Source organism: Notothenia coriiceps, unplaced genomic scaffold, assembly GCF_000735185.1.
Source record: "Notothenia coriiceps isolate Sejong01 unplaced genomic scaffold, NC01 NC01_scaffold00036305, whole genome shotgun sequence".
Lineage (NCBI taxonomy): Eukaryota > Metazoa > Chordata > Actinopteri > Perciformes > Nototheniidae > Notothenia > Notothenia coriiceps.
Window position 1 is genome coordinate 168,709 of NW_011369006.1, and position 26,169 is coordinate 194,877.

At 42.4% G+C, this 26,169-nt stretch overlaps 4 protein-coding genes across 5 annotated transcripts; all 4 read left to right on the forward strand.

Annotated features, from left to right (window-relative positions):
- The first annotated feature begins 454 nt into the window (after nt 1–454).
- Nucleotides 455–5,771, forward strand: abhd10b (abhydrolase domain containing 10, depalmitoylase b). The gene is made up of 5 exons (XM_010792102.1): nt 455–580; nt 1,434–1,620; nt 2,541–2,652; nt 3,773–3,910; nt 3,996–5,771. Exons 1-5 carry the CDS (start codon nt 487–489, stop codon nt 4,335–4,337), a joined length of 873 nt encoding a protein of 290 aa, XP_010790404.1. The 5' UTR covers nt 455–486; the 3' UTR covers nt 4,338–5,771.
- Nucleotides 5,772–6,541: 770 nt separating this feature from the next.
- Nucleotides 6,542–10,378, forward strand: tagln3b (transgelin 3b). Its single transcript, XM_010792103.1, has 5 exons — nt 6,542–6,668; nt 8,067–8,285; nt 8,954–9,128; nt 9,249–9,351; nt 9,442–10,378. Exons 2-5 carry the CDS (start codon nt 8,106–8,108, stop codon nt 9,581–9,583), a joined length of 600 nt encoding a protein of 199 aa, XP_010790405.1. The 5' UTR covers nt 6,542–6,668; nt 8,067–8,105; the 3' UTR covers nt 9,584–10,378.
- A 995-nt stretch (nt 10,379–11,373) lies between these two features.
- Nucleotides 11,374–13,108, forward strand: c1qtnf9 (C1q and TNF related 9). Its single transcript, XM_010792104.1, has 3 exons — nt 11,374–11,728; nt 11,848–11,910; nt 12,099–13,108. Exons 1-3 carry the CDS (start codon nt 11,542–11,544, stop codon nt 12,866–12,868), a joined length of 1,020 nt encoding a protein of 339 aa, XP_010790406.1. The 5' UTR covers nt 11,374–11,541; the 3' UTR covers nt 12,869–13,108.
- A 411-nt stretch (nt 13,109–13,519) lies between these two features.
- On the forward strand, nt 13,520–26,168 carry spata13 (spermatogenesis associated 13). Of its 2 annotated transcripts, XM_010792106.1 has the most exons (13): nt 13,520–13,960; nt 16,763–18,283; nt 19,818–20,258; nt 20,759–20,903; nt 21,104–21,231; nt 21,794–21,973; nt 22,484–22,663; nt 22,919–23,098; nt 23,183–23,415; nt 23,618–23,747; nt 24,836–25,211; nt 25,353–25,427; nt 25,526–26,168. In XM_010792106.1, the coding sequence occupies exons 1-13, from the start codon at nt 13,952–13,954 to the stop codon at nt 25,705–25,707; spliced, it is 3,780 nt and encodes a 1,259-aa protein (XP_010790408.1). In that variant the 5' UTR covers nt 13,520–13,951; the 3' UTR covers nt 25,708–26,168. The 2 variants fall into 2 exon arrangements, with proteins under 2 accessions (XP_010790408.1, XP_010790409.1); XM_010792107.1 differs by lacking the exons at nt 13,520–13,960; nt 16,763–18,283 and adding an exon at nt 19,114–19,379.
- The last annotated feature ends 1 nt before the right edge of the window (nt 26,169 follows it).

The following is a 26,169-nucleotide window of genomic DNA, read 5'->3' on the forward strand; positions in this document are numbered from 1 at the left end:
TTTAATTACCCCTTGACAAATTAGCCCCACTTCCACGAAGTAAAACTGCAATAAATATTAGCCTTATACATGAATGCATCATAATTACTTATCTAATAATATCACATAGGCCTCAATACAAACTCACAGGAGCCATTTTGAATGCAAGACTTCTGTAACAGATTTCTACAGTGCAGTATTTCTACTGTTGAATAAGTGAAGGATGTGAACAAATACTTGATCACTTTCTCTCAAATTGCAAATATAAAACAGACTATTAAAGAATAACTAAGTAAAATAAATATATTGAACTCTAAATTATATAATTCAAAAAATATCAAACCTATAAAAATAACATTGACGGGGACCTTTTATTATGAAATAATTACTTTTTCTTTTGATACTATTTTTGTAATTACTGAACTCTGCTGTAATGGACTACAACTGTTGTGCTACGCGAGTAAACGAGTAGTCTCGCGATATTTCCCCAGTGGGTCGCGGAGCAGTATGGCAGCCGTCGCGCTGAGGTCCTGCCGCAGAGGACTTTCACAGATTTTAAGTAATGGAGGCCCTGCTGCTTTGTCCTCACAGCGTCTCGAAGGTCTGTTCAAGTCTCCACTTTAGGCACAATTAATTTCACACCGTTTAAATTATATATAAGGGCATTTAAACGCAGACGAGGGGGTGTGGCTCACACAGACTGCGTCGTCTTAAAAATGTAGGACATGTAACTGTGCTGATTTAGCGCTTGCGATTGTTTTTGCAACATGTCCTTTGATGTAAGTTTTATTTGTAACCTATTTTTACATTCATTGGTGAATTGGTTGAATATCTACCCGCATTCTTGGTGTCCTTGGTGGTCGACATGAAAAGAATGACCACGCTGTTTTTCTATTATCCATGTGCGGGTTTCTAGTTAGCGTCAGAAGAAGCCTTATCTTATAAAATGGGGTGTGCAGAAGTACTCAGATCTTGTACTTTAGTAAAAGTACCAGAGTGTAGGAATACCCTTTTACAAGTAAAAGTCCAGCATACGAAAAAAGGCTCATTTCAGACTAATATATGATATGTTTTATAATTATTGATCATTAAAGTGTTATGAAAGCTGGTAATGGTGCAGCTAGTTTTTTAATGACTTTGTATGTATGTATCTGATTTAAGAGTTGATTATATTTCACATATGTAGTGGAGTAAAAGTACACCATTTAACTCTGAACTGTAGTGGAGTAGAAGTAGACATTTGCATAACATTGAAATACTCAAGTAAAGTACAAGTATCTCAATATTGCACTTCAGTACAGTACTTTAGTAAATGTACTTAGTTACTTTACACCACTGTGGGTGTGACAATGTGTTCAGCAAAGTTGTATTTCTAATTTAGCTACTTGGCTAATGTGCAACATTTACATAAGATGTTTTTCCATAGCAATAATCTTCTGCTCTGTGTCCACCAGGGGCCCGGAGACACAAGTCCACAGTCCAGTATGCCTCCCGACCAGACCTTCCCAAGCTGGCCTACAGGAGGGTGAAGGGGAAGAGCCCCGGGGTGCTCTTCCTCCCGGGATATGGATCCAACATGAATGGGCAGAAAGCCGAGGCACTGGAGGAGTTCTGTAAGTCACTAGGCCACTCATACCTTAGGTAAGTCCTCAAAAACTCATACAGTAAAGTACAACATTGATCCGTTCAAACAGACATACCGTATACATACAGTGTTGGTTGTGGATATCGTATGTGTAAAAACCTACAAAACAATCCAACTTTTCTTCTCAGCAATCATACTTGATTCATGTTGTATATTGTAGTATTTTGTGTAGTTTATTATTTTACTCATTATAGATATACCAAAGATGTATACGGAGCTAAGCTATAACATACATGAGGTGGAGAAGATGCATACATTCACCACGCACCCGAGGTGTATTAATAGGAACAAAATGTAGTTTTCTGTGAGAAAATACATGCTCACTATATCATTAAGATACCATACATTTAGTGGCGTTACGAGACAAAGAAACGGCAGAAAAGTTGACAAAGTAAATAATAATTACAAGGAGCATGATGCCCCAACACAAGAGTATATATCAAATACTTCTCTGTGGATTTGGTTATGAAGAGAGGGGTTTGCTTGCACTATGTTGTGTGCCAAATACCTTTTTAAATGTAACAGAGTTATAACAAGCAGTGATGTGTTTCATCTAGTTCCTATAGGAGTGCATTCAAACGATGAAACAACTGGAAATGTGTATCTGCTCCAAAACTTATGTTTAGTTTTCTCAATTTTAAATGACTCCTTCACTTAATTAACATATTTTAAAAATACCATTACACGCCTCTCCTTATCCTCCTGAGCCTCTATTCCTGAGGTGATTAGATATACGACGTGTCTTCATCACACTGACTACTTAACAGCCTCATCCTATGTTTACTGCAGTATATAGCTGATTTACTGCACTCATAATGTCTAAAAGAAAAGTAACCTTTCCCTGATCTGTCACGGCTTGCTTATGTTTTAGCCTCTGATACCCGTGTCCATGGTCTGCTCTATTTATGTTTCCCAGGTTTGACTACACAGGACATGGGGCCTCGGAGGGGGTGCTATCAGAAGGAACCATCGGTACCTGGAAAAAAGACGTCCTCTACGTGTTGGATGAGTTAGTAGAGGGGCCACAGGTAAATATCTCCTCTGGTCATGGCTGCTCGCACAAACTGGGGGTTGCAGCCTAATACAGGAAGTTATATAAGAGTCTGTTCGCATTTAGAACAGGTTTAATGTCCGGATACAGGCTCTCAGGAATAAGCACTGTTCTAGCTTTTTATATGAAACATTTGATATCATTTACCAAGATTGGTCAAAATATAGGACTTGGAAAACATTGATTTTACTCAGTAAGGGTTTTTCAATATTCATGCATTAAATGGTACATATTATGCTAATATCTAGGTATCAGTGAAGCTCTATATACAGCTCTAAATACAGTCTGGAGACCAATACAAAATTATCAGATTCTCTGGTTCTATTATTTATAGGTATGTGTTTGAGTAAAATGTACATTTTTATATTTTATTCGAAAAACTACTGGCGACATTTCTCTGTGTTGGAATTCAACAGACACGGGAATGTAATGGCTGCCATACATGTAGAGATTGAGATTTAAGAACAATTTGGAGCGGTCTCTTCATTTTTTTCCACAGCTGTATGTCTAAGGCTTTTATTGTGAAAGAATAGTTAACGTGAGGCCAACAGGGAACCAATTGAAACCAGAGGCTCATTATTGTACAGCCATGGCATTGTGCAATCAACATATACTTCATAATCTAAATTCAAAATATTACCTTTAGCCACTTTAGGTTGAGCACAGAGAAACTTCACATTTGCAAACCAAACATTAGTACCAAACTCTGCACGTATTCTATGCTGCACATTAAGGTTCAACCATCTAACTGAAGTAGCAATAAGAAAAAACGAATTTGAGTATATGCGAAATGTAGTATTTTGTAATTGAATTTCCTATATTACAAATCTCCTCCTGCACTTAACAAATTACAAAAAGGAGTTTTGTTACAGAACCAATTAACCATACAGACAGCAAAATCAATAATAGAATTGGCACTATTACAAATGATTACATCCTCTTTCTCTAGTATACACTGTATGTTCCACTATGCCTCCAGAAGATGGCGCTGTGTAGCAACAATTGTTGTATCATTAGTCTTCCACTGCCGAGATTACGCTGCACAAATCTACTGATGGAGTGTTATCAATGAATTGACTGTTTTTGCTTTCTTGTAGATAATGGTGGGCTCCAGTTTAGGGGGTTGGTTGATGCTGCTGGCAGCCATTGCAAGACCGGAGAAGACTGCAGCTCTGGTGGGCATCTCCACTGCCGCCGACCACATCGTCACAGTGTACAACTCTCTTTCTCTGGAGGTAGGGATCAGATAACATCACATATATCATGTTCTGTTTGAAAATCTAAATGTTTTCCTGAGTTGGATTTTGTTTGACTGCGCAGGCACGCAAGGTGTTTGAGGAGAAGGGGGCGTGGACTCTGCCCACCAAGCACCCGGAGGAGGGTTTGCACGACTTTAACATGGACTTTCTGAAAGAGGCAGAAAATCACTGTGTTCTCCAGAGTCCCATCCCCATCACCTGTCCTGTGCGACTCATCCACGGACTGAAGGACGAGGACGTGCCCTGGCACATCTCCATGCAGGTGGCCGAACGCATCCTCAGCGCCGATGTCGATGTCATCCTGCGGCGACAAGGCCAGCACCGCATGTCCGAGAGGGACGACATCAAGCTCATGGTCTACACCATCGATGACCTCATAGACAAGCTGACCACTCTGGTCTGAGGAAGGGGGGGGGGGTGAGCTTGAGAGGTTGCTCAGATGAGGAAAGAAGGACTGAATGCTGGGAAGTCAACCCTCGAGTAGTTTACCAAACAATGGCATGTTTTTTCCCGCCAAATATGACCTTTTATCCCTCTTCCCGCACTTCATGTGTCATTTCAACATGCCGTTATTATCAGCAGCCTCCCTGTAAGCGGTTCCCTTATATCTTCAGGTTGCATATGTATGTGTTCCAGGTTATTATATGGAGTGTGTTGTGTTGGCCTTGGTTAGAGGCATCAGTTGCTGCGGCCCGATGCTGCCGATCTTACTGTTTGACTGTTTCCCCCCCCCCTCCCTCTTGACTTTGATTCATAGTTGTCCTGTGCCTTTTTTAATCACTTTCCACCCGTTTGGCCAATAAAACCACTGCACACAGGTCTCAGTCTGTTACCACAACCAACACGTCATAATCAGCTGGCAAACAACTGCTGTTGATATTGAAATGCAATGATATTATATTATAGTAACATTTTATTCATTGAGATGTGGATTCCAGAAACCTTTAAGTAATGTACTCTAAAAAGTGTCAAACTCAGACCTCAAAACATCATGATTAAGAAACATATAAAAAATAAGCACATGTCTTTTATATACGGAGTAAACACTGCACAAAAATACAATTTGCTAAGTTTATTAGCACATAATAAATCCCGGTACTGTATAGCGAGTCAAAATCATCAAGGGTTGTTTTTTCTGCAGTGTGTATTTTAGTTAGCAGAACAGTCTGTTACATGACTCCCTGTACCTGCTGGCCTTTAGCCACGGAGAGCTGAATGGAGCCACTGGACTGTTGATTATTAACATGTAATTGGCAACTAGCACTATGCTCAATGGGGCGCAACCAACCACTTAACTCCCGGGGCCACTTCACTGCAGCGCTGACCTTTAACTCGTGGGTGAGCTGTGTAGTCACTCATTTTTCTGTGTCAAAGCTCAAATCAAACGTCTATTTATGAGAGCATAAAGCCCGGCAGTTATAACGCAAGAGAAGCTTCTAGAGCGATGTTTACTTATATGCTCATTTTGCTTTGAGTTTTACAGAAAGCATATTTTTGCACCATAGATATAACCAGGAAGTGCTTTGTAAGTAGGGTTTTTGTTGTGTAGTCAACTAAGATAATACATACTTACATATTACCCCCAAACACTTATCAAGCACAAACAAACTTAAGTAGAAGGAACTAGCTCTCATTACACAACTAAGAGACAGATACTGTAACAACCTTAGTGTTTGCTGCAGCCAAACAAACAATAAGTCAGGAGGAAGACTAACCGGTTAAAGCAGCTATTCTAACAACACTTTGTTAACCAGTTATCAGAGGTGGAAGACGTGTCTTGTACTTAAGTTCAAGTAGAATACCACAGTCTAGGAATGCTCTGTTTCAAGTAAAAGTCCTGTATTGCAAATGTTACTTAAGTAAAAGTACAGAAGTATTAGCATCAAAATAAAGTACCAAAAGTAATAGTCATTGTGCAGTTTCAGAATAATATCTATGATATGTTTTATAATGATTGATCATTAAAGTGTTCTCAAAGCTGGTAACGGTGCAGCTAGTTTGAATGACTTTGTGTACTGCAGGGTAGCTTGTGGATTTACACCAGGTGGAACTATATAGGTGTTGATAATATTTCATATCATTAATCCAAATCTGCAAAGTAGGTATTAAGTCAAGTCAAAGTCAGCTTTATTGACAAGAATTCTACATGTTTTACGTGTTATACATTGTAAAAAAATTGGAAATACTGTTTCTCGCAGTCCCACAGCGTGACATATAAAACAGATACAAAAAGGGCCTAGATAAAAGGGGTATACAACTAAGTAATAGTAGTAAAAAGTACTAGGTAATAATATATAAAAAACAAAACAATCAACAGAACATGAATACATGTAGTAGTAAAAAGTACACCATTAACTTCTGAATTGTTGTAGGGTAGAAGTACAAAGTAGCAACAACTTAAAATACTCAAGTAAATGACTACTAAACATAGTGACTTTACACGTCTCCCAGTTATGATGAAGGATTTTTAAATGGTATATACAGTGGGTTGATGCTTGACCAATTTGCACTTAATGCTGCCCAGAGTGCACTATACAGTGAGTGAGTGACCAGTGTCCGGAAGCAGTGTCACGTCGCATTTTGTGTTGGGAGTCTCCAGGGACCCCTCCTCGTATATAAAGAGTGACCGCCCCCCCCGGACAGGATCCCGTTTCTGCTGCATGGATGCTCAGGCTCAGCATCCTCAGTCTGCACAGCTCAGCGGATCTGACACACTGACCGGACACCCTCTCCAGTAAGTGCAGCCTCTATTCAATGAACCAGCTTTCAGTGCATGACATTGTAGTTATATTTGTTTAATTATCTGATTCAGTGTCGCAGTTAGTATGTGAGCTTTACGCAGTTACCTTTAGCATGTTTTTATAATGCGCAGCAACGTGGTGTCGGGATTTCCTTTGAGTTTACTGAATGTAACTCGCGTCAAACAACAGATGCATTGAAGAAATGTGTCAAAGTCAAAAGTGAAACCTTTAAATGCGGCAAGCAGGAGCTGACGTAATTTAATTAAACTGTATTGCAGGCTAAATATAGATCTGCTATACGCATGTATGAATGCGTGTTTTGGAAGAGGGCAAACTTTCTGAAAAGACATTTAGGATATTTCATTCTCATCGTGTGTCTGCATGGAGGTCATACTTCACCTCATGCAGAGCATCATTGCACACAGCGTGCCGGAAACTGGCTTGATTGTTACCATAGCAATGAGAGGGCATGTCCCTGTCCGGGACAGCAGCCATGGACCACACCCTTCCTCCAGAGATGCGCATGCTGGGCTGGGGAGGAGAGACTATAAAACCTGGATAATGTGTTACACTAAGATGGTTAAATGCTCTGATGCTTTAGATGCTATAGTGCAACAACAAAGTGGATATAAAACTAACATACTACAGGAGGTATTTAAAAGACGCTAGCCTATAATGATGCTTTTTTATGAGAACAGTTTTGCAGTCTTGCTATTTGCCTATTATATGTACTTGTTACTTCAGGGTGGGTGGACTGCCAAGCTGTAGAGAGAGAGACTATATAACCTAAATAAAAAAACAAAACATAGTTTAGTATAATGCTCTAATGCTATTTTCATTGTAGTAAAGAAATAACTATTTTCAATAAGAATTGTAGTTATTTAATACACAACAAAGTATTCATTTACATACTACAACTTATATTTAAAAAGAACAGTAGCCTGTAATTAGGTTTTTTAATGTAGAAATACTTTTGCGATTTCCCCCTTATATGTAGGCCTATCTTTTTTACAAACATTAAGAAGGTTAATGATAATGCCCTAATAGATTTTTATTTTAGTAAACAAATAAAAATGTTAACTAAGAATTCTAGTTATCTCGCAATTCCATTCATAACAGGGTACAAAGTAGTCACTAAGACCCCCTATTATACTCCAAAATGCTTACTATAGGATCAGCATAATGATGTTTTTGTCAGAATTGTTGCAGTTGAGTTGCTATGAGCTTTAGATGTATTTATTTTAGTAGACAACATGTCAACTCTCTGAAAACAAAAAGACTCACAGCAGACACCAAAAAACTCACCAATATACTACAAAAGTTCATTATAGGAACCATATGATGTTTTTTTATATTTCACTTTTCACCTTTATGTGTACCTTTCTCCTCAGGGCCACTTTACACTACACACTGCACACTAGAGAGCTGCCATGGCGAACAGAGGGCCGAGCTACGGCCTGAGCCGAGAGGTGCAGGCGAAGATCGAGCAGAAGTACGACGTGGATCTGGAGCAGCGGCTGGTGGACTGGATCGTGGCTCAGTGCGGAGGAAACATGGAGAGGCCGCAGCCCGGCAGGGAGAACTTCCAGAAGTGGCTGATGGATGGAACAGTGAGTGGCTGCAGCACCGCCGCTTAAAATAGTTTGCCATTCAATTATTTAAGATACAACATAGTAGTGGTCTGTCAGATTTGAAAAGCCTATGGAGTCAAACAAGGCTAGCAACCGGCTTTATGCTTCCAGTTCTTTATGGACTCAGTTAATAATATTCATCTGCATTTATTGATATGTTATATTTGGTACCTGGAAGAATAGGCCATTATGGTAAAAACAATGATTTTTAATGTTTGAATTGTTTTGGTGCTTGCTTTGCAAATGTAGGGTTTTGTACATTGAGTCATTCTGTGAAAAGCTCCCCAGACTCCCTACTTAGAAACTTAATCAACAACCAATTATAAAATGCACCCTCCACGATGCTGCAGTATCTTCTCACTTTACACTCCAGCTGACTAATGTTCAGAGGAGAAAGGCAGAGACATCAATTTCCACACCAGCAAGTTACTCAACAGACAATTACGCAACGCAGCCACAAAACATGAAAATGACTCCCAATTTGAAATGCTTTCATAACTAAATGCACGTTCTGCGTCTCTTGAGGCAAGGACAACAGCCAAATCCTAACAAAAATATGATTTATGGCGTTTAAACATGCCAAATACGACCATGTGAGTGAACTAAAACCCTTAATTTAGTGAATTTAATTCAATGTTATTTTCCAGATCCTCTGTAGGCTTATCAACAGCCTGTATCCGAGGGGAAAGGAGCCTATCAAGAAGATCCTAGAGACACAGATGGCCTTCAAACAAATGGAGAAGATCTCTCAGTTCCTGCAGGCGGCTGAAGCGTATGGAGTCTCGACCACTGACATATTCCAGACGGTGGACCTCTGGGAAGGTGATTTGAACTCCGATTACTTACATGCCATCTCCCGCTGGCGTCATATATATTTTTCCCCGGTGATAATCAGTTTGCAATACACGTCATGACAGAAGGATCATTTTGTTCTGGCTGTAGGAAAGGACATGGCAGCCGTGCAAAGAACTCTCATGGCTCTTGGTAGCGTGGCTCTCACTAAGGACGACGGGCATTACAGAGGTGACCGAGACTGGTTCAACAGGTAAAGAGAAACAGAGGAAATTCAAAATGTTTCCCTTGCATGCTTGTGATGCTTCATTCGCCTCATTCTGTATTTGTTACTGTTGTATAGGAAAGCCCAGGGGTATCGTCGGGAGTTCAGCCAGGAGCAGCTCCGCCAGGGTCAGGGTTTGATCGGCCTGCAGATGGGCAGTAATCGCGGGGCTTCCCAGGCCGGGATGACGGGCTACGGCCAGCACCGTCAGATCATGTAGACCCCTTACTAACCCCTGCTTCCAGACCTTGTTTTTCTACTAATACCACAAACGCTGTAGCCCCGAAACCTCCATTTCTTCTGTAGCACCTGCCATGTCAACCTCAATCTCCCTGGAATTGCTGCTTTCCCAAACGTTTTATCTTGTAAACAATGATGTCAAATGCTGTAGATCTTAAAAGTCCCCTCGCTTGTGCCACATGCTCGTTGTCTACTGTCCAAATGATTACCTAACGAGGAACCTTAAAGTCATCAATTTAGTCTCATCGATAATTTAGTATTAGAATCTCTATACAAACCATCAGTGTTATAAACATCTGAAATACTGTAAGCCACTGTTAAGGCATGCTGTATGCTATTTATTTCCATTTGTGTATTTATTTATCATTGTTATAAAATGATCTTTTACTGTGTAATTGTTTAGCCTTAAACCTAATGGAACTCAATGAATGACGACGTCTCTGCTATCTTGTCTTGAAGACTTGTTGCAGTATCCTCTGTAACCAAATCAACCTCACGTTGTGCCTGGTTACGGGACTACAGAGACTGAGTCCTGGTAGTTAGAAATGAGTTCCCTTCATTCTGAGCCATGCCCATGTTATTTGTTCTTTCGATCACATCTTTAAGTCAATGTGCAGCAGCCAACACGTGTGAAAGACCCCATTTCTGGTGCCAGGTAAAGACATTGCTTGAACGTGCACTTTTATGTGTTGTCATGTTTATATATTTAAATATATTTATACCTGGAGGCTTGTGAGAAGGATTATTGAAGAAGAAAATAAAGGATGTGAACATATATGTGTGTCAGTCTGTGAAACACACAAGCTGGGTATGTTGATAACTGGGGAGTCGGGGGTGTTTTCTGCATTCTCAGTGGGTTCTTTCTCTTATCTTGGTTTAATGTTACAGCTCCTCCCTTGTGTCCCTCCCTGCTGTCTCTCTCCACCGTACACAATCTAATAAAGGGGCAGCAGCATGACATAATGATTAGGTTGAGCATACTTCTACCAGATAGTCCAGAAAAGGCAAGCACTGTGAGTGGCCCTAAGTAAGTTATTTAAGCCCTTGCTGTACCAATAATGCTGCTAGATAGTTGATATGCATTTGTGGAGGGTGTAGCAAAGAAAGCCACCAGAACTGCCATGAAGTAACTCTTCAACCCTATACTGTAATGTTCTTTGGTTGTAGTTTTCAATGATGCTTTCACCATCTTACGAAAACTCTTTGACCTTATGTCTGCTCTATGGTTACCATTCATCTAGATACCATCTAAATGGCACTGTCATTAAGATAAACCTTTGTCCAAGGCATTCGGCTCTGAACCACAAAAGGTCATTTTTGTATGTCAGTGATCCAGTTTATGTGGACAATTGTTTCTGACTGGTGGCATTTGAGAAAGCACATATGAGACGAAGCAAGCATGAATTAACATTTTATCATCTAGTGACTTATCACAATGCTGCTCTTTAAATCAGGATAAAAATGTCTGCTAATATAATGGCGTCCATTTGTAATGTCTTATTATTGCTCAATTCAAAGCCAGAGATGTCATCCTCTGTGCTTGATATCCTGTGTGCTCACTGAACCGAATGCTGCCCATGTAAAAGTATGTGGCCTTCTGCATGTGTGGCCCTGACATACACTGTGTGCTTATTATTAGCCTCAACTACACTAGAGAAGCATCTGAAAGGGATATGTTACTGACAGACACAATAAGTAAGCCACAAACGCAGCCTGACCAATGAGATGGCACTGGGGACAGAGGTCACTGTGGTCCAAAGTTCCTGTCCAGCTTTTGTTTTCTTTAGTTGGTGTCTTCGCTGTCTGTTGTTCCGCTGTTTTCCTCCTGAGTGTGAAGATATGTGGATATAGGGCTAACTATGAACTGGCTTTAACTCCTGTCCAAAGACTTTGCATAGTTGGATATTAGCTTTTTTTAAGACAGGTGCATTAGGTACAATGTTGCAGCTGGGATTTAGAGTCACTCTGTTGCTTCTTCTACTGGCAGCCAGGTGTGTTACACAGGAGGAAACTCAAAATAAAGGCTGTGTTTTCGGGCACCCTGGGATACCTGGGGACCCCGGACACAATGGCACACCTGGCAGAGACGGCCGAGATGGACTCAGAGGTGACAAAGGTGATCCAGGTAAGTTTACAAGAGAAGAATCCTGCTTTACAACTTCACTATTATGCACATTTTAAAATGTCTTAAGCTTCATCTTTACAATCTATAACAATACATATTTACGAATCACCCACTAAAAGGACAAGTTGGCCGTATGGGAGCAGCAGCTACTGATGGACACAAGGGAGACAAAGGGGAACTCGGTATGTATTTTCATAAAACTACACTGGAAAGTTTGTAAAGTGTCCCGTTTTGAAATAATTTAAATGTACCCGCTGTATACATTTCACCTACTTTAACACCATTTATGCTTATATAGGTTTCTCTTATCTGGCTTTACTCAACAGTGAACAGTGGGCATAAAAGGACAATGTGTGCTTGTCATTTACAGGTGCAGTTGGCCCATCAGGGGTCAAAGGAAAAAGGGGAGACAATGGAGAACGGGGGCCTCCTGGGAAAATGGGGCCTCAAGGGGTCCAAGGGCCCGTTGGCCTGAAAGGAAATAAGGGAGAGCTCGGGCTGCCCGGACCTCAAGGGCCTAAAGGCGAGGTTGGACCTATTGGACCAGAGGGTCCCAGGGGGGAAATCGGCCTTCGAGGTGACAGAGGCATTCTGGGACCATTGGGCCCCCCAGGCAAGTCAGGGCCTAAGGGGGACCTCGGTGTCCCAGGTCATAAAGGGAGTATAGGATATAGAGGTGACAGAGGGCTTCGTGGCGAGAAAGGGGAACTGGGTGAGAAGGGCGACACAGTTGTTATCTCTAAAAGCGCTTTCTCCGTGGGACTCACAGCGACGAGTAAACTGCCATCATTTAATGCTCCCATTCGGTTTGACAAGATCATCTACAATGCACAGAATCACTACGATCTGCAAACAGGAAGATTCACATGCTCCGCAGCAGGGGCCTATTTTTTCACCTACCACATCACCGTCTACTCCAGGAACGTGAAGGTGGCTCTGGTGAAGAACGGAGCGAAGATCATCCACACCACGGATACCTACCAGAACAGTGAGGACCAGGCAGCAGGGGGCGCTGTGCTGCACCTGGAGGCGGGGGACAAGGTGTGGCTGCAGGTGGCTGGAGGAGAGCTGTACAATGGGCTCTTTGCTGATGAAGATGATGACACCACCTTCTCTGGGTTCCTGATCTTTGGGGCTTAAATTGCGCACCATTTCCTAATGAATGCTGGTAATTGTATTTTAAGCATAGAAAATACCTTTTGTCTTTGATACATTTTTAAAACATCATGCTAGTTTTTTTTTTATCAGATTATTTTGTGTGTTATACCAATTCAATACATTTTCCTATAAGTTCTTGAACCTGTAATTCTGCTGAAATGACAGTATCAGCCTGTGAAGTAAAGCAAACAAACTTGAAATGCAATGGAGGTGTCATTGTAGTCTGTATCAAAAGTTACTACCACAGATATGTGTTTAAATACTGCTGTGTAACAATACAACATTCACTTAGTTGTCATTGCTCTGGTGTTTGGGGATGGGCATGCACAATAGAAATACCATTAATTATTCTGGGCATGATTCAATGAGATGGCACGAGGAAGACAGTGAAAAACCCAACTGGAAAGTGCAGTCTTTTTTTATCTCAAAGAGCCGCAGGAAGTGAGGAACAACATTCTCCTTTTTTTTCCTTCAATGAACAGCGTTCCAATGTGGGCGTGGTTTTGCGGTCATGGTGTCACATACTTACTTATGATTGGCTCACAGCCCAACGGTCACTATGTGGTCAACCACTTAAGACCATCGTAACCCCGCTAAGCCCCTCCCCCTAGAAACACTGCAACAAGTGCATTAATGATGCTCAAGCCTCCAAGAAAGACCTCCTTCAACCGCGATATTATGAGCTTTTCTTGAGCAACTTCGATAGAAAAAGTATGAGTCAGTATTTATGTAGTCAACTTACATGACTAGCATCAGGTTTTGCCGGTCGGGGAAAGCGAAATTAAACGCGGCAAAAGCTTGCGCAATTAAGGAGAAGTTTATCAGAGAGTTAGCTTAAGTTGCTAGCTCAATGTGTTCAAGAAGTCACAGCCGTTTGTCTCAATATGTTGCCGGGTGAGCAGTGAGCAGAGGACTGGTCGTGTGTTTTGTACCGACATGTTTTTGCGAGAGGACGAGGCAAAAAGCCTTTGGAGCTCAGAGAAACGACTTCACTATGGCTGAACAACAAAAACAGCTGCTCCGTTGATGTGAGGAAAAAGGGTCAGGAGGACAACATCAGCGACTATGAGCAGGGTGAGCAAAAGTTGTCTTACCTGATTACTGCGTAGTGACCGCTGATCTAACAAACAGCCACAACTAGTGATACTATAACTCCTTTAAATGCAGTGGTGTAAAGTAACTAAGTAGATTTACCAGAGTACTGTACTTAAATTCAATTTGGTGGGAGTTATTTGTTCACTTTGTACTTCTACTCCACTACAACTCAGAGCTTAATTGTGTACTTTTACTCCACTACATGTATTTAATAGCATCACTTATAGTCAAAACTTTAATAAGACTTTAGTTACACCTGGAGTAACATTCACAAGCTACCCTGCAGTATACAAAGTAATTACAACTAGCTGCACCTTTTACCAGCTTTGATAACGCTTTAATGATCGATACTTATAAAACATCTCAGCTATATGAGTCTGAAATGAGCCAATCTGCACAATGAGTACTTAAGTCAATTTAGATGCAAATCCTTTTTACTTGACTAACATTTTGATTTCAGGACTTTTACTTGTAACAGAGTATTCCTGCACTCTGGTACTTCTACTTTAACTTTAGGTACAATATCTGAGTTATTCTTTGACTATAATTCCTTTAAATGTTTAATACTACTTGTGGTTTACTTTGCAGTTGCGGTGATTTCCCCCTTTGAGCTCTTGTTTGAAATGGGACCAGAGGGGGTTATTGTGGTGCATTACAGCCGTGGTTGTTATAGTGATGTGGGAGATGGCAGGCTGCAGGGAGTTGGTGAAGGAGGGGTTGGGGGGGGGGGGCACCTACTACTACAAAGAGCTTTATGGCCTAAGAAAGTTAATTAATGCAGAAATAAATAAGCAGTTTGGCCCTGAGTTCTTTATGCGCTTAGAAAACTCCTCAGTGTAATCCCCTTCAGCTCCTTGTTTTCAGATTCTGCTTTATTCTTAACAACTTGGCTACACTTTTAGCAGCAGTCTGCAGCCATTACAGTTTACTACGATCAATAATCTTCTTTTTATGGCCCCCCAGATGGACTTTTATACTAAAGGTAACCTGAGATGTCTAGATAAGTCTGCGTGAAATACTCAATCATAGGTCACAGTCCTCTGATTTATAATGACTATATTTTGTACAACAGTACCAAACTTCTACAGTATAATTGCACACCGGGATACGTTCTATAATAGAGGCATAAAATATAGCTTTGTGTCTGTTTGTCAACTTGAACCAGCTATTTCCGGTGCTGGGAGTCGGGCGTAAAGGACGTTTGTGCCAAGGGAATAATGTGTTCATTCATTATCAAAAAAAGTGTTTTTCCACCTGGAGCATAAACTACTTCTAATCTCACTAATTGATGGGAACTGGTTATTAAGATCATCTCAGTTCCTCGTGTAATTTAAGTGGATTTGTGATCTTGAGAATCTCTCTGCTTCCATGGTGTTTAAATGTTGATGGATCAGCCTTTTGATAATTGTTGCCTTCCTGTCAGGTTACACTGTTGACTGATGACAACGAGGCTCAGTGGAGTTTTGTCCTCTGTAAGACTTGCACTGTGTGGTGTTAGATTTCTGCCCGTCTGTTCCTATGACAGTCCTCAGCGGATCGGGTGAGTAAGTGGCTGCCTGTGTGAGACACTCCCTGGTTTAGCCTGTACCTGTACTTCCCACGCTCTATAGAAAGGGGCGTGTTGTCTCCCAATCTCACTTTTCCTGCCAGATCAAAAAATGAGGAACTGGGTCATGAACTAATATGAGACTTTACTCCGGAAACCGGTAGCATATGTGCTCACCTAATCCACATGTTATCTATTACAAAACCACGTGACCACAAAAGAGGTAATATGTTTCTTATATGTGTTTTAATTTAAGCCTTTAACTCTCAATTTTCACCCCTAAATGCAGAGTGTACACAGGGGGTGCGGCTCCGTGCAGTCCGGTCCTGGTGGGCTGCTAACGAGCTCTGGGTGTCACTCTCAGTCAGAGCTGAATAGCCTAGTTGTCGCCCTGATCAGGCTATCATGTGTGGATGAAACCAGTCCTGAACACAGACTGGTAAAGCTCCACTAATCAGATTATTACTGGGATGGAAGAGGAGTAGGCCACACACACACACACACACACACACACACACACACACACACACACACACACACACACACACACACACACACACACACACACACACACACACACACACACACACACACACACACACACTTAATGCTGAACATAGCACAACACTACCCTGACCTGGGCCTCGGCTCTCCTTGGACATTGAAATACAGCACCAAGGACAAATGCATGTAGTGTTCCCAGCGAAAGCCTTTCTGCTCCTCTGTGCACACTGAAGGATATTTGTCTTCCTGTTTAACTGTCTTTCCTTTATTCTCTCTGTTCCTCCTCTCACACATAAAGACACAGAGCACACTGTACTGTACAGTCGTTCTGATGCCATTTTTGCATTTCCAATTACAATTCCGACCTGTACTTTAACCGGTAAGAGGCCATTGTGTTAAAAACAAAAATATAATCTATAATATTGACTAAAGTAACAGCTGTACAACCCTGTATGGATTTGGTGTGGTTGCTATCAGTGTTCTATGGCCTGGTTCAGGTTGAATCTTTTGCAAAACGTGAACTCATTCTGAATCAATGTTGTTGTTTCCGTGAAGAGTATATGAGCTGATAAAAGACGTGACATCACAAACATTTTTGTATCCAGACAATAGAGAATGCTCGTATTCCTTTAAGCATAATCAAAGGCCTTTCTAAGAGTATTATTATTATGATTTCCTTTATCATGCAACGTGCAAGGATTTCTAAACTGAGTCTCTGTTTGGTTTTGCAGGAGGATCAACAGGACAGGGTCTTGTCCACAAGTGAAGACTCTCTGCCGGGCCTCCACAGCTCCAAAACTGACCCTCTGATCCGCACCCGGCCCCTCAGCGATATATACCCGTTCCACAGTCATGCTGACAGGACTGCAGCCCCGTATCTGCTGTCGGGGTGTGGCGCCCAAATACAGCCGATGACTGCGGGTCCTGAGGAGAACAGACTGAACGGCATCAACTCCTCCGCCTGGTCTAACCCTGTTATAGGTCCGCCTGACGGGAAGCCTTACTCCACCAGGATTATGAGGCTTTTTTCCAACCCGAGGAAGGGCCCTCAGATTCCAACCCCTGACCCTCTCACCTCGACCCACAGCAACGACAGCAACACCCAGCCCTGGTCGGGACTTCCAGGTCTGGGTGTTGTGGACTCCTTCAAAAAGCTCCGCTCCTCTGTGCTGCAGGGTATACAGAGTAGAGGGGCCGTCATCCACAATGGGGAATACGACCCATCGGATCCGGATATGGCCAATGGCGCAGCTGTGGACAGCAATGACTTTGGTCAAGGTGATGCAACAAATGATTTAAAGTTTGCAGAGGGATACAGGGCCTCGAATGGAAATGATGAAGGACAAAAGTTTGTCATGGTGAGCCAGTGTGAATCAGATATTGAGGACTTCGATGAGGAAGAAAGCGATCAAGGAGACGGACTCACGCGCAACACGCGACTGTCGAGGAGTATCCGGAGAGCGTACGGAGCGGGACGTATCTCTATACTCGACACGGGGAGTAAGATGTTCGCAGGAAACGGCACAAATGAACCCACAAACCAGAACCCAGATCCGACATCACAGGTCGATGTCCAAACAAAGAACTCAAACGAGAACACAAACGTGAAAGTGCTGAGCAGACTGAGCAAAAGTGCAGATAATCTTCATGTATTTAAGGCACCGTTCAGACGCAAAGCTCCGTCTTCAGGACCTACTTTGCCTCAGGATGCCCCGGGGTGCAGCACGACAAACGGGACACAAAACATCCTGAGGTCAGGCAGCGTCTCCTCATCGGACTTCAGCCACAGGAAGGGCCCTGCAATGACCAAGGGGCCGATGCTAAAGCTAGTAGGCAGCAAGACCGACCTCACTGTACGACGCAAGCGAAGCCCCTCCCCCAGCCCCACCTCTCAAGTTCCCTTGTCGCCCCTGACACGTCTTCACGATGACTACTCCCGCCGTGTGCCTTGCCTGACGACAAATGAGCGACAGCGCCGGCCCTCGCCCGTCAGAGCCCGGGTCATGTCTGTTGAACGCTCCCCTCTGCAGCCTGAATACGATGTGACCCTGCAGCAGCACCAGGTCCTCATCGGCCAGGTTTCTGTGGAGCCCCCAGAGGGAACAGAGCACACTTCAACTGGTGTCTCTGCTCAGTATGAATCACTGACTACAACAAGTGGTTCTAAAGCAGAAAGTGATCCATCTCCTGTCAGCGTGAAGGACTCTTGCCAACAACAAGAACAGACTGAAGTCAACATGCTCCCACATGAGGTAAGGAAGGAGAGTTCTGGGTGTAAACATGACGGGGGTCGGATGTGATACAAATCTGGCACATACCTTAGATAGTATTGTTTTTGTTGCGCAATATTCCTCCACTCTTTCTCCTTGATTCTTAGCACAGGAGATGCAGATTGTTTAAAACGACAATGAAAAAGCTAAGGATGTTATATTTATCCACCTAGTCTCAAAGATCTTCACTGCAAAATGTTTCCTCTAATCAGCAACACCTTTATCATTGAATTTGAAACACAGAAATCTATCAGATAACAAGCCCTTTGTAAAGTTTCAAAGAGGAAGGAAGGATCTAATGTCTTCCTTATAATCTAGAAGCGAAATTATCAATGGATGCCAATCTCCCAGTTCAAGGGCATTGACCAATGTCTCAGGAAACGAAGGATTTCACGACATGTCATGACTTTGAATCGGGCAATATAAGTTCTCGTGTAGACGTGGTGCCGTCAGTATTGTGCGCATGTGCTGAAATAACGAGCTCTGTGTGTGTCCAAAGTCCCCTTCGGTGTCAAATAAACAATGACGTAGGCATAAGTCCTTCTTCAATGTCCCTTTCTCCTGTCAGTTGTGAATGATATACTGACTTCTGCCGCAGCTGGGTCGTATGCCGAAGCCAGCTGTTCTGTGCCACCAGGCACTCAGAAGGAGCACAGTTAATGATTAGGCTTTGTTTATGATTAGTGGCACTTGCGCTAAAAGGCTCCATAGTCCTATTGCTGCGGGAGGGAGGGAGGGGAGGGAGCTATGAGTGAGAACAGCCCCCGCCTCACGTCTTCGCTGAAGCATGGCGGATCAAAGTCCAACGCTATGGACGCCGGGCCTTCGACAGCTAAGAGCGCCAGAAACACTTTATAGTGAAATATGTTTCTGTCTGAGAGTAGGATATTGCTCTTTAAGATGTACCGGATAAATCCTGATTGCTGACTTTAGAAATCAAGTGGATTTGACTGGGATATAAAAAAAACAGTAGGGACTTGGCCTCGAGGACACAGGCCTTTGTGTTTGTTTGACAATGGTGCTCGTCCACTGTGTGCCTTTCCAGTGTATATGCCGGGGACCAGACCCAGACCGAGAGGTGAGGTTGATATCGCTGACTAACGAACTTCACAATCATTTTCATGTAATAATTAGCCAATATTTGACCAATGAGTATACAGAGATAGTATTTAATTGAGGAGTATTTGGGGATTTCTGATGCAGTTCTTGTTTGAACGTGATAAGCAAAGTGGTTTATTGAGTTGTGGAGCATATCACTGTGTGAACTGGAATACTTTCTCATGATAATAAAGGATTTCATGAGAGTCCTGATAAAAGTCACTGGAAATGTTTCTTGTGGTTCTGCTTTGAGACTCAACGGAGACTACTAGTGTATCACGTGTGGTGCTATTTTGCTCTGTTTCTGATTAACAGATGTTCTACACAGCTGAACGTTTTACAATTTTGTGCATTGCAGATGATTGTACAGAGGGAAATCAATAACAGCCCTTACTGAGTTTTTGCTTTTGATCCCTAGGCATCATCAGACCAACAAGGCCCAGAAGCATTTCTCCCAACAGAGGATGTATCTCCAACCAGCAGCAGCTCTCCTCTCTCTTCGGCATGTCTCTCAGAGTCTCCCACATCGCCCATAACGCCCACAGACCCTTCAACGGAAACCTCCTCCGTCAAGCCCAGACGAAGGAGTGGACGCACGAGACCTCGGCCCATCTCCGACTACGGGCAGCTCCTTTCCAGGAAGCACTTTATTCCAGAGGAAGTGGCAGAACTGTCTGCTGAAGAAAGGACAACAAATGCATCGTTGCATGAAGACTGCAGTGGCGGTGCATGTGGAAATGGAGAAATCCCAGACAGCTGCAGCGTGAACAGAGAAGGCGTGAGGCAGCGTCCGATCTCAATGATCGGAGTTGGGGATATGTTCTCTGCTGATGCTGAGGAGAAGGACCGCCTTCCTGCTGTAAGCCTTCAGAGTTGAAATCAAATAGAAACTCACATTTCAAAAAAGAAAATAAGTATTTTGATAAAATCCCATCCACTGTTTATAAATTGAATATGTTGAAATGTGGTTTGGATAAAGTGATGAATCAAGGTTGACTTCAGTCTTTATAATTAATACTATATATATTATTTAGAATTGTTTAAAAAATGTTTTAAAAAATATAGACATACACCCGGTTTTTTTTATGTTTGAAAAAAACATTAACACATTCTTAAAAAATATAAATATTAACATTAATCAAGCTTTACGAAAAGACAAGGACTCAATGCGTCCCATAAGCTCAGTATTATTGTTATCTCTTTCTCCTGACTGTTATCACAGAACAAAATGAAAGTCCAAAACATTGTTTGAGGTTTTGTTTAAGGGGGTGACCTGTTGAGTCATCAGTTTATCGGTGAAAGCCTGAGAAAGTGAGCTCTCCCTGAATCCCAGGATGTTTCCCCGTGTCTCCTCTGCAGCCTCTGTCGCGGCCTCCCATCCCCTCCCACCAGGTGCCCCCCTACAAAGCGGTGTCTGCAAGGTTTCGCCCCTCCACCCTCTCCCAGAGCACCCCCATCGGACTGGACCGCGTTGGACGGCGTAAGCTCCACAGAGTGCTCAGCGGTGAGAGCTGTTTTTGTTGTTGATCAGACATTTCAGTCTGTGGGAAAGCTGGGGCGGGGAATGTCAATAAGTGTGCTGGAGGAAGACGTTGGTGTGCAGCCAGGTGTGGGGGTACATCTGGGGCTTGTTTTCTAAACTACTTGAATCAGAATGTTTTCAGCTCCATGAGGTTTGTTTTTAATTAAACCTGTGTGTTGCAGTTGGTGTGACTGAGAGTTCTGCGACGCTCGATGACAGCGTGAGTGAGGAGGAGGAGGGCAGCTATGATGAACTCAATGATTTCACACCGTACCTCCAGCCAGGGGTGGAGCTCTCCGTTCTCAACGAGGTGAGATTGATGAGGACAACTTGTCATGTTGCAACACTCATAGAAATCTTCTGCTATATTTATCCTGTTGTATGCGTGAAGTAGGGCTCTGCAATTAATCGTATTTTAATCTTGATTACGATTTTGGCTTGCAACGATTACCAAGACAACGTCATCAAAATAAAACGATTATTATTTTTCTTTAAAAAAAAAAAAAGAATGTAATTTTTTTTTGTTATTATTTTTGTTATTGGTTTTTCAGTTGAATTATACTTAAAGTTCAAGGTAACCAACTGTTCAAAACATACTGTTCACATTTTTTTTCTTCAATAAATTGATGTTTTCGTGATATCAATTATTGACCAAAATAATCGTGATTATGATTTTTGCCATAATCGTACAGCCCTAGCGTGAAGAGCCTTATGAAAAATGTTTTCAAGATGTTTGGCTGCAGTGTCTAAGTCTAGACATAATCCTCCATGTTAGACAAGGGCCTAGCCTGCATGTAATTGTGTCTTCATCTTATCTGTGTGTGTGTGTGTGTGTGTGTGTGTGTGTGTGTGTGTGTGTGTGTGTGTCACAGTGGATAAGCTCTGGCCACACGGTGTATGCTGAGGCTCTCTGGGACCATGTGACCATGGAAGAGCAGGAGCTGGCCTTTAAGGCTGGAGATGTTATCCGTGTCCTGGATGCCTCGGATAAGGACTGGTGGTGGGGCAGGGGGGCCGACAGGGAGGCCTGGTTCCCCTCCAGCTTTGTGAGGGTAAGTGGACTTCCTGACCCGTGTGTCCAACGCATGTTTGCTCTCCAGAAGCACAGAAAAGACTTGGCAAACTGGCTGAGCTCCGAACAAACCTCAAACAACAGTGTGTGCGTTAGGGTTCAAACCTCAGAGGTTCAGCTGGTTTCTGTGGCGACCAGCACTGATTGACAGTTGAGTCTTAATTAGGCAGGCTGTGGTTACCAAGGTGAGGTTATTTGATTGGCAGATGGCCGTCTGTTGTGTAATTGCTTGTAGCTTAATCAAATTGGCTGAACAAGAGCTGGTTAATCTTGCACACATTGTTACCATAGTGACGTCAAGTTTTTTTGTATGAAAGTAGTTGTTTTCTCTTTTGTAATAATTATTTTTCTTAACTGCAATCTTTAGTTAACATAATTGAACACAAGATTATATATATATATTTGTTTGATATGTGTGGTGTTGAAGCTGGCTCTGAGGACTTCATTGTGATTTGAAAGCTGCTCATTGTGTGTGGTGGATGTGTTTCAGGTGCGAGTGAACCAGGAGGACTCGAGTGCAGAAAGTGTGGAGAGCGTAGCGGACCAAGAAGATCCAACTCCCAGAGACACACACAGCGCTCAGCACAAGGAGCAGATGAGAACCAATGTGGTTCAGGAAATCATGAACACAGAACGCATCTACATCAAGCACCTGAAAGACATCTGTGAGGTACAGGTTTCCATATTTTACATCTAAGGCTGCTCCAGCATTAATACTTATTCTTTCTATGTAATCAATACACCGTGTTGTGCTCTTTAGCAGTCATTCATTTGAACAAATGTCACCTTCTCTGTAGTAATATACAAGTATAAGATAGATTTGTATTTCAGGACTGACTTCACAGGTTAGCACCTCCTGTCGACCAGTGTTTGAACTTTTTTTTATTCCCTCTGTCAGTGAAGTAAACATGCTTTTTTATTTCAGGGTTACATCCGTCAGTGCCGTAAACACCCAGACATGTTCACTGAGCTGCAGTTGAAGACCATCTTCAGCAACATAGAAGACATCTACCGGTTTCAGAGGCAGTTTCTCAAAGACCTGGAGAAGAAATACAACAAAGACCAACCGCATCTCAGTGAAATAGGCTCTTGCTTTCTCTTGCAGGTACAAAACCGTCCCTAGTTTACTTAATCACTAGTTTATATTCCTGAACTTAATCTTTATTCATTGTTTCTCTTTTGTCCTTAGGACGAGGGCTTCTCTATCTACTCGGACTACTGTAACACTCACCCAGCAGCCAGTGCTGAGCTGCACCGCCTCATGAAGTCGGGAAAATATAAACATTTCTTTGAGGCCTGTCGGCTCCTCCAGCAGATGATTGACATTTCCATCGCAGGGTTCCTGCTCACGCCCGTCCAGAAGATCTGTAAATACCCCCTGCAGCTGGGAGAACTGCTGAAGTACACCCCCAAAGACCACAGGTACTCACAATGTCATTGTTTAGTCTGCTAATACATGCTATGTGTATAGCAAAGCATCACCCATCATTTGTCCACATTTTTAAATAAATAATTGACAACGGTTGTCCTGATTGAGATTGATGCAGTGTGTTAGTTTGAATGGAGATGTCTTCTGTGTGTGTGAAGTGGACCTTATGCCTATTGTGCCTCTGATGTATTGCAGTGACTTCAGCGGAGTGAGCAAAGCGTACGAGGCTATGAAGAACGTGGCGAGTCTGATCAATGAGAGGAAGAGGCGGCTGGAGAGTGTGGACACCATCGCTCACTGGCAGGTGGCCATTCAAAACTGGGAGGTGAGGAGACACACACTTTCACTTTAATGTGTTTTCAGATCAAATGATTGTGTCGTCCTGATCGTGCAAATTAAAATAGTCTGTATTCAAGAAAACAGATTATTCAAATATTAACTAAGCAGTAACCAAACATAACAAAAAGTTCAATGAAGTGAAATGCTCTTGATTAACCTGGTAAAACTCTATTCCTTGATCTGTGATGAAAACGATCTCGTTCCAGTTGATCCAGCAGAAACCCAGAACACTTGCATTTTTTGTCTGAATGACAATAAAACAAACAAAAAATTGATTATTTACACACAAAAAACACAAATACAGTCATTTTGAGCTGCTCCTTATATTTGTTATCAGCCATTACTCCATATCTCATCTTAATTCTTATCTGAAAATGAAATGAAAAGAAGCCCTTTTGAATTCAAATAAAGAGATAGAGTCAGATAAAACTTACTTTGCATTCCTGTGTGAACTCTGTGTGAGGATAGTCAGGATGAAGTTGATGAAATCCTGCAGACAACAAAGAATCAATACTTTGAGTTTCTCTCCAGATTAAAGTGGTAAACATTCCTTAGCTCCATTATTCAAATCAATCCTTTGAAATCAGAATCAGGTTTTTTGCTAGCCTATATGTTCTGTCAACTCTTTTTACCCTCATTTATGTTCAAAGCTCCTTCAGACTGGAATAATATAAGTGGGTTATTGTAGCAGTACATTTTGCCCTTTTACAGTCATGTTGCTATTGATGATGTGTCACGCACAAAACACTACGTTTGTTTTTATTTTATTGCTGGGAAAATGTATTTGTTCATGGCCTCTCTGTGGCCATATAGTGGTTATGTCCAAATATGTTTCTTTAATTTGTGTGTTGTGATTGTAGTCTTGTATGTTGGCTGTATTGTGACTTGATTTGGTTTTCTCATTTAGTTTTTTCGGTTTTAGATTTATTTGTACCGTCTTGCTGTTTGTTATATATGTTAGGACCCCCTTGAAAACAAGATGGTTCATCTCAAGGGGTTTATTCCTTAAATACATTTCAGTTGTATACATTGTATATATCTTTTGACTTTGTCTATGTAAACGTGTCGCTGCAGGGGCCTGATGTGCTTGAACGCAGCTCAGAGCTGATCCACTCTGGTGAGCTGACTCGAGGCGTCCGACAGGGCAAAATGCAGCAGCGCAGCTTCTTCCTGTTCGACCACCAGCTGGTGTTCTGTAAGAAAGACGTCCTGCGCAGAGACCTGCTCCACTACCGGGGGCGGCTGGATATGGACCAGACCGAGGTGTTGGACATGGCCGACGGGAGGGACCTGGACCTGGGCCTGACCCTGAGGAACGCTCTGCGCCTGCGCAACGCCAACACCCTGGAGTTTGTGTGTGTGCTGTGCTGCAGGAAGGCCGAGGACAAGCAGAGGTGGTTACAGGCCTTTGCCAAGGAGCGATACAGAGTGAAGGAGGACCAGGAGATGGGTGAGTGCTGAGGAATTCCTTTCATTCGTGACGCAAAAGGGCCACTGTGGGTGTAATGTCAAATAAAAAGGGAACAGATTGTTGGTTGAAGGGGGGTGTTTGGAAATATTTTGGCATTATTGTGTATCTGTTTCTTTGCAGGAATGGAGATCAGTGAAGAGCAAAGAAAACAGGCCATTGTTAATGCCAGAAGAGCCAAACAGAAGAAGAGCAAAAGTAAAGCCTTGAATCATTTAAATGTATCAGGTTTTTTTAAATTCACTTAAAGTTGAATTGCTAATGTTTTGTTGCTTCACTTGTTTACCTTTTTTCAGCCATTGGTTACTCTGGCTCCGTCCCCACACACCACCCGAACCTGCACCCGCTCCACCAGCGTCACATCACCATACCCACCAGCGTGCCTCAGCAGCAGGTCTTCTCATTGGCCGAGCCCCCGAAACGAAAGCCTTACTATCTGTTGTACAGCATCACCCGCAACACCTTTTTCAAGAAATGAGACTTTGCTCCCTGTTTGTTCCTCCCTGTGCATGTTCAGACATCACAACGTCCAGAAGACTCAAAGAACACTTTGTTTTTTCCTGTATTTTTCTGTGAATGTCGATTTGTGTTTTTTGTGCCTCTTGTGTCTTTCTTTGTGTTTGTTTTTGTTGCATCGTGGCGTTCAGTGCCTACAACTTGGAAGAGGATTGACCAGTATTAAAATACTGACTCCATTTTGCCGGTGTTAAAGAGTGAATCCCACCCTTTTTGTCCTATTAATTCCAACTGAAAGATATTGTTTGTTAATTATGACAAAGTGTATATTTTGCCTTTACGTTGTCGTACGTTATTTCACAGAGGCTGGACCCTTTTTGTTTTTCTTCGAGTCTGTCAACTCTGAGCACAGCCAGAGGATAAATGAACTGACACAGTCCACTACCTTGTTAACACTGTAAATAAAACTCTTGTACAAACATAC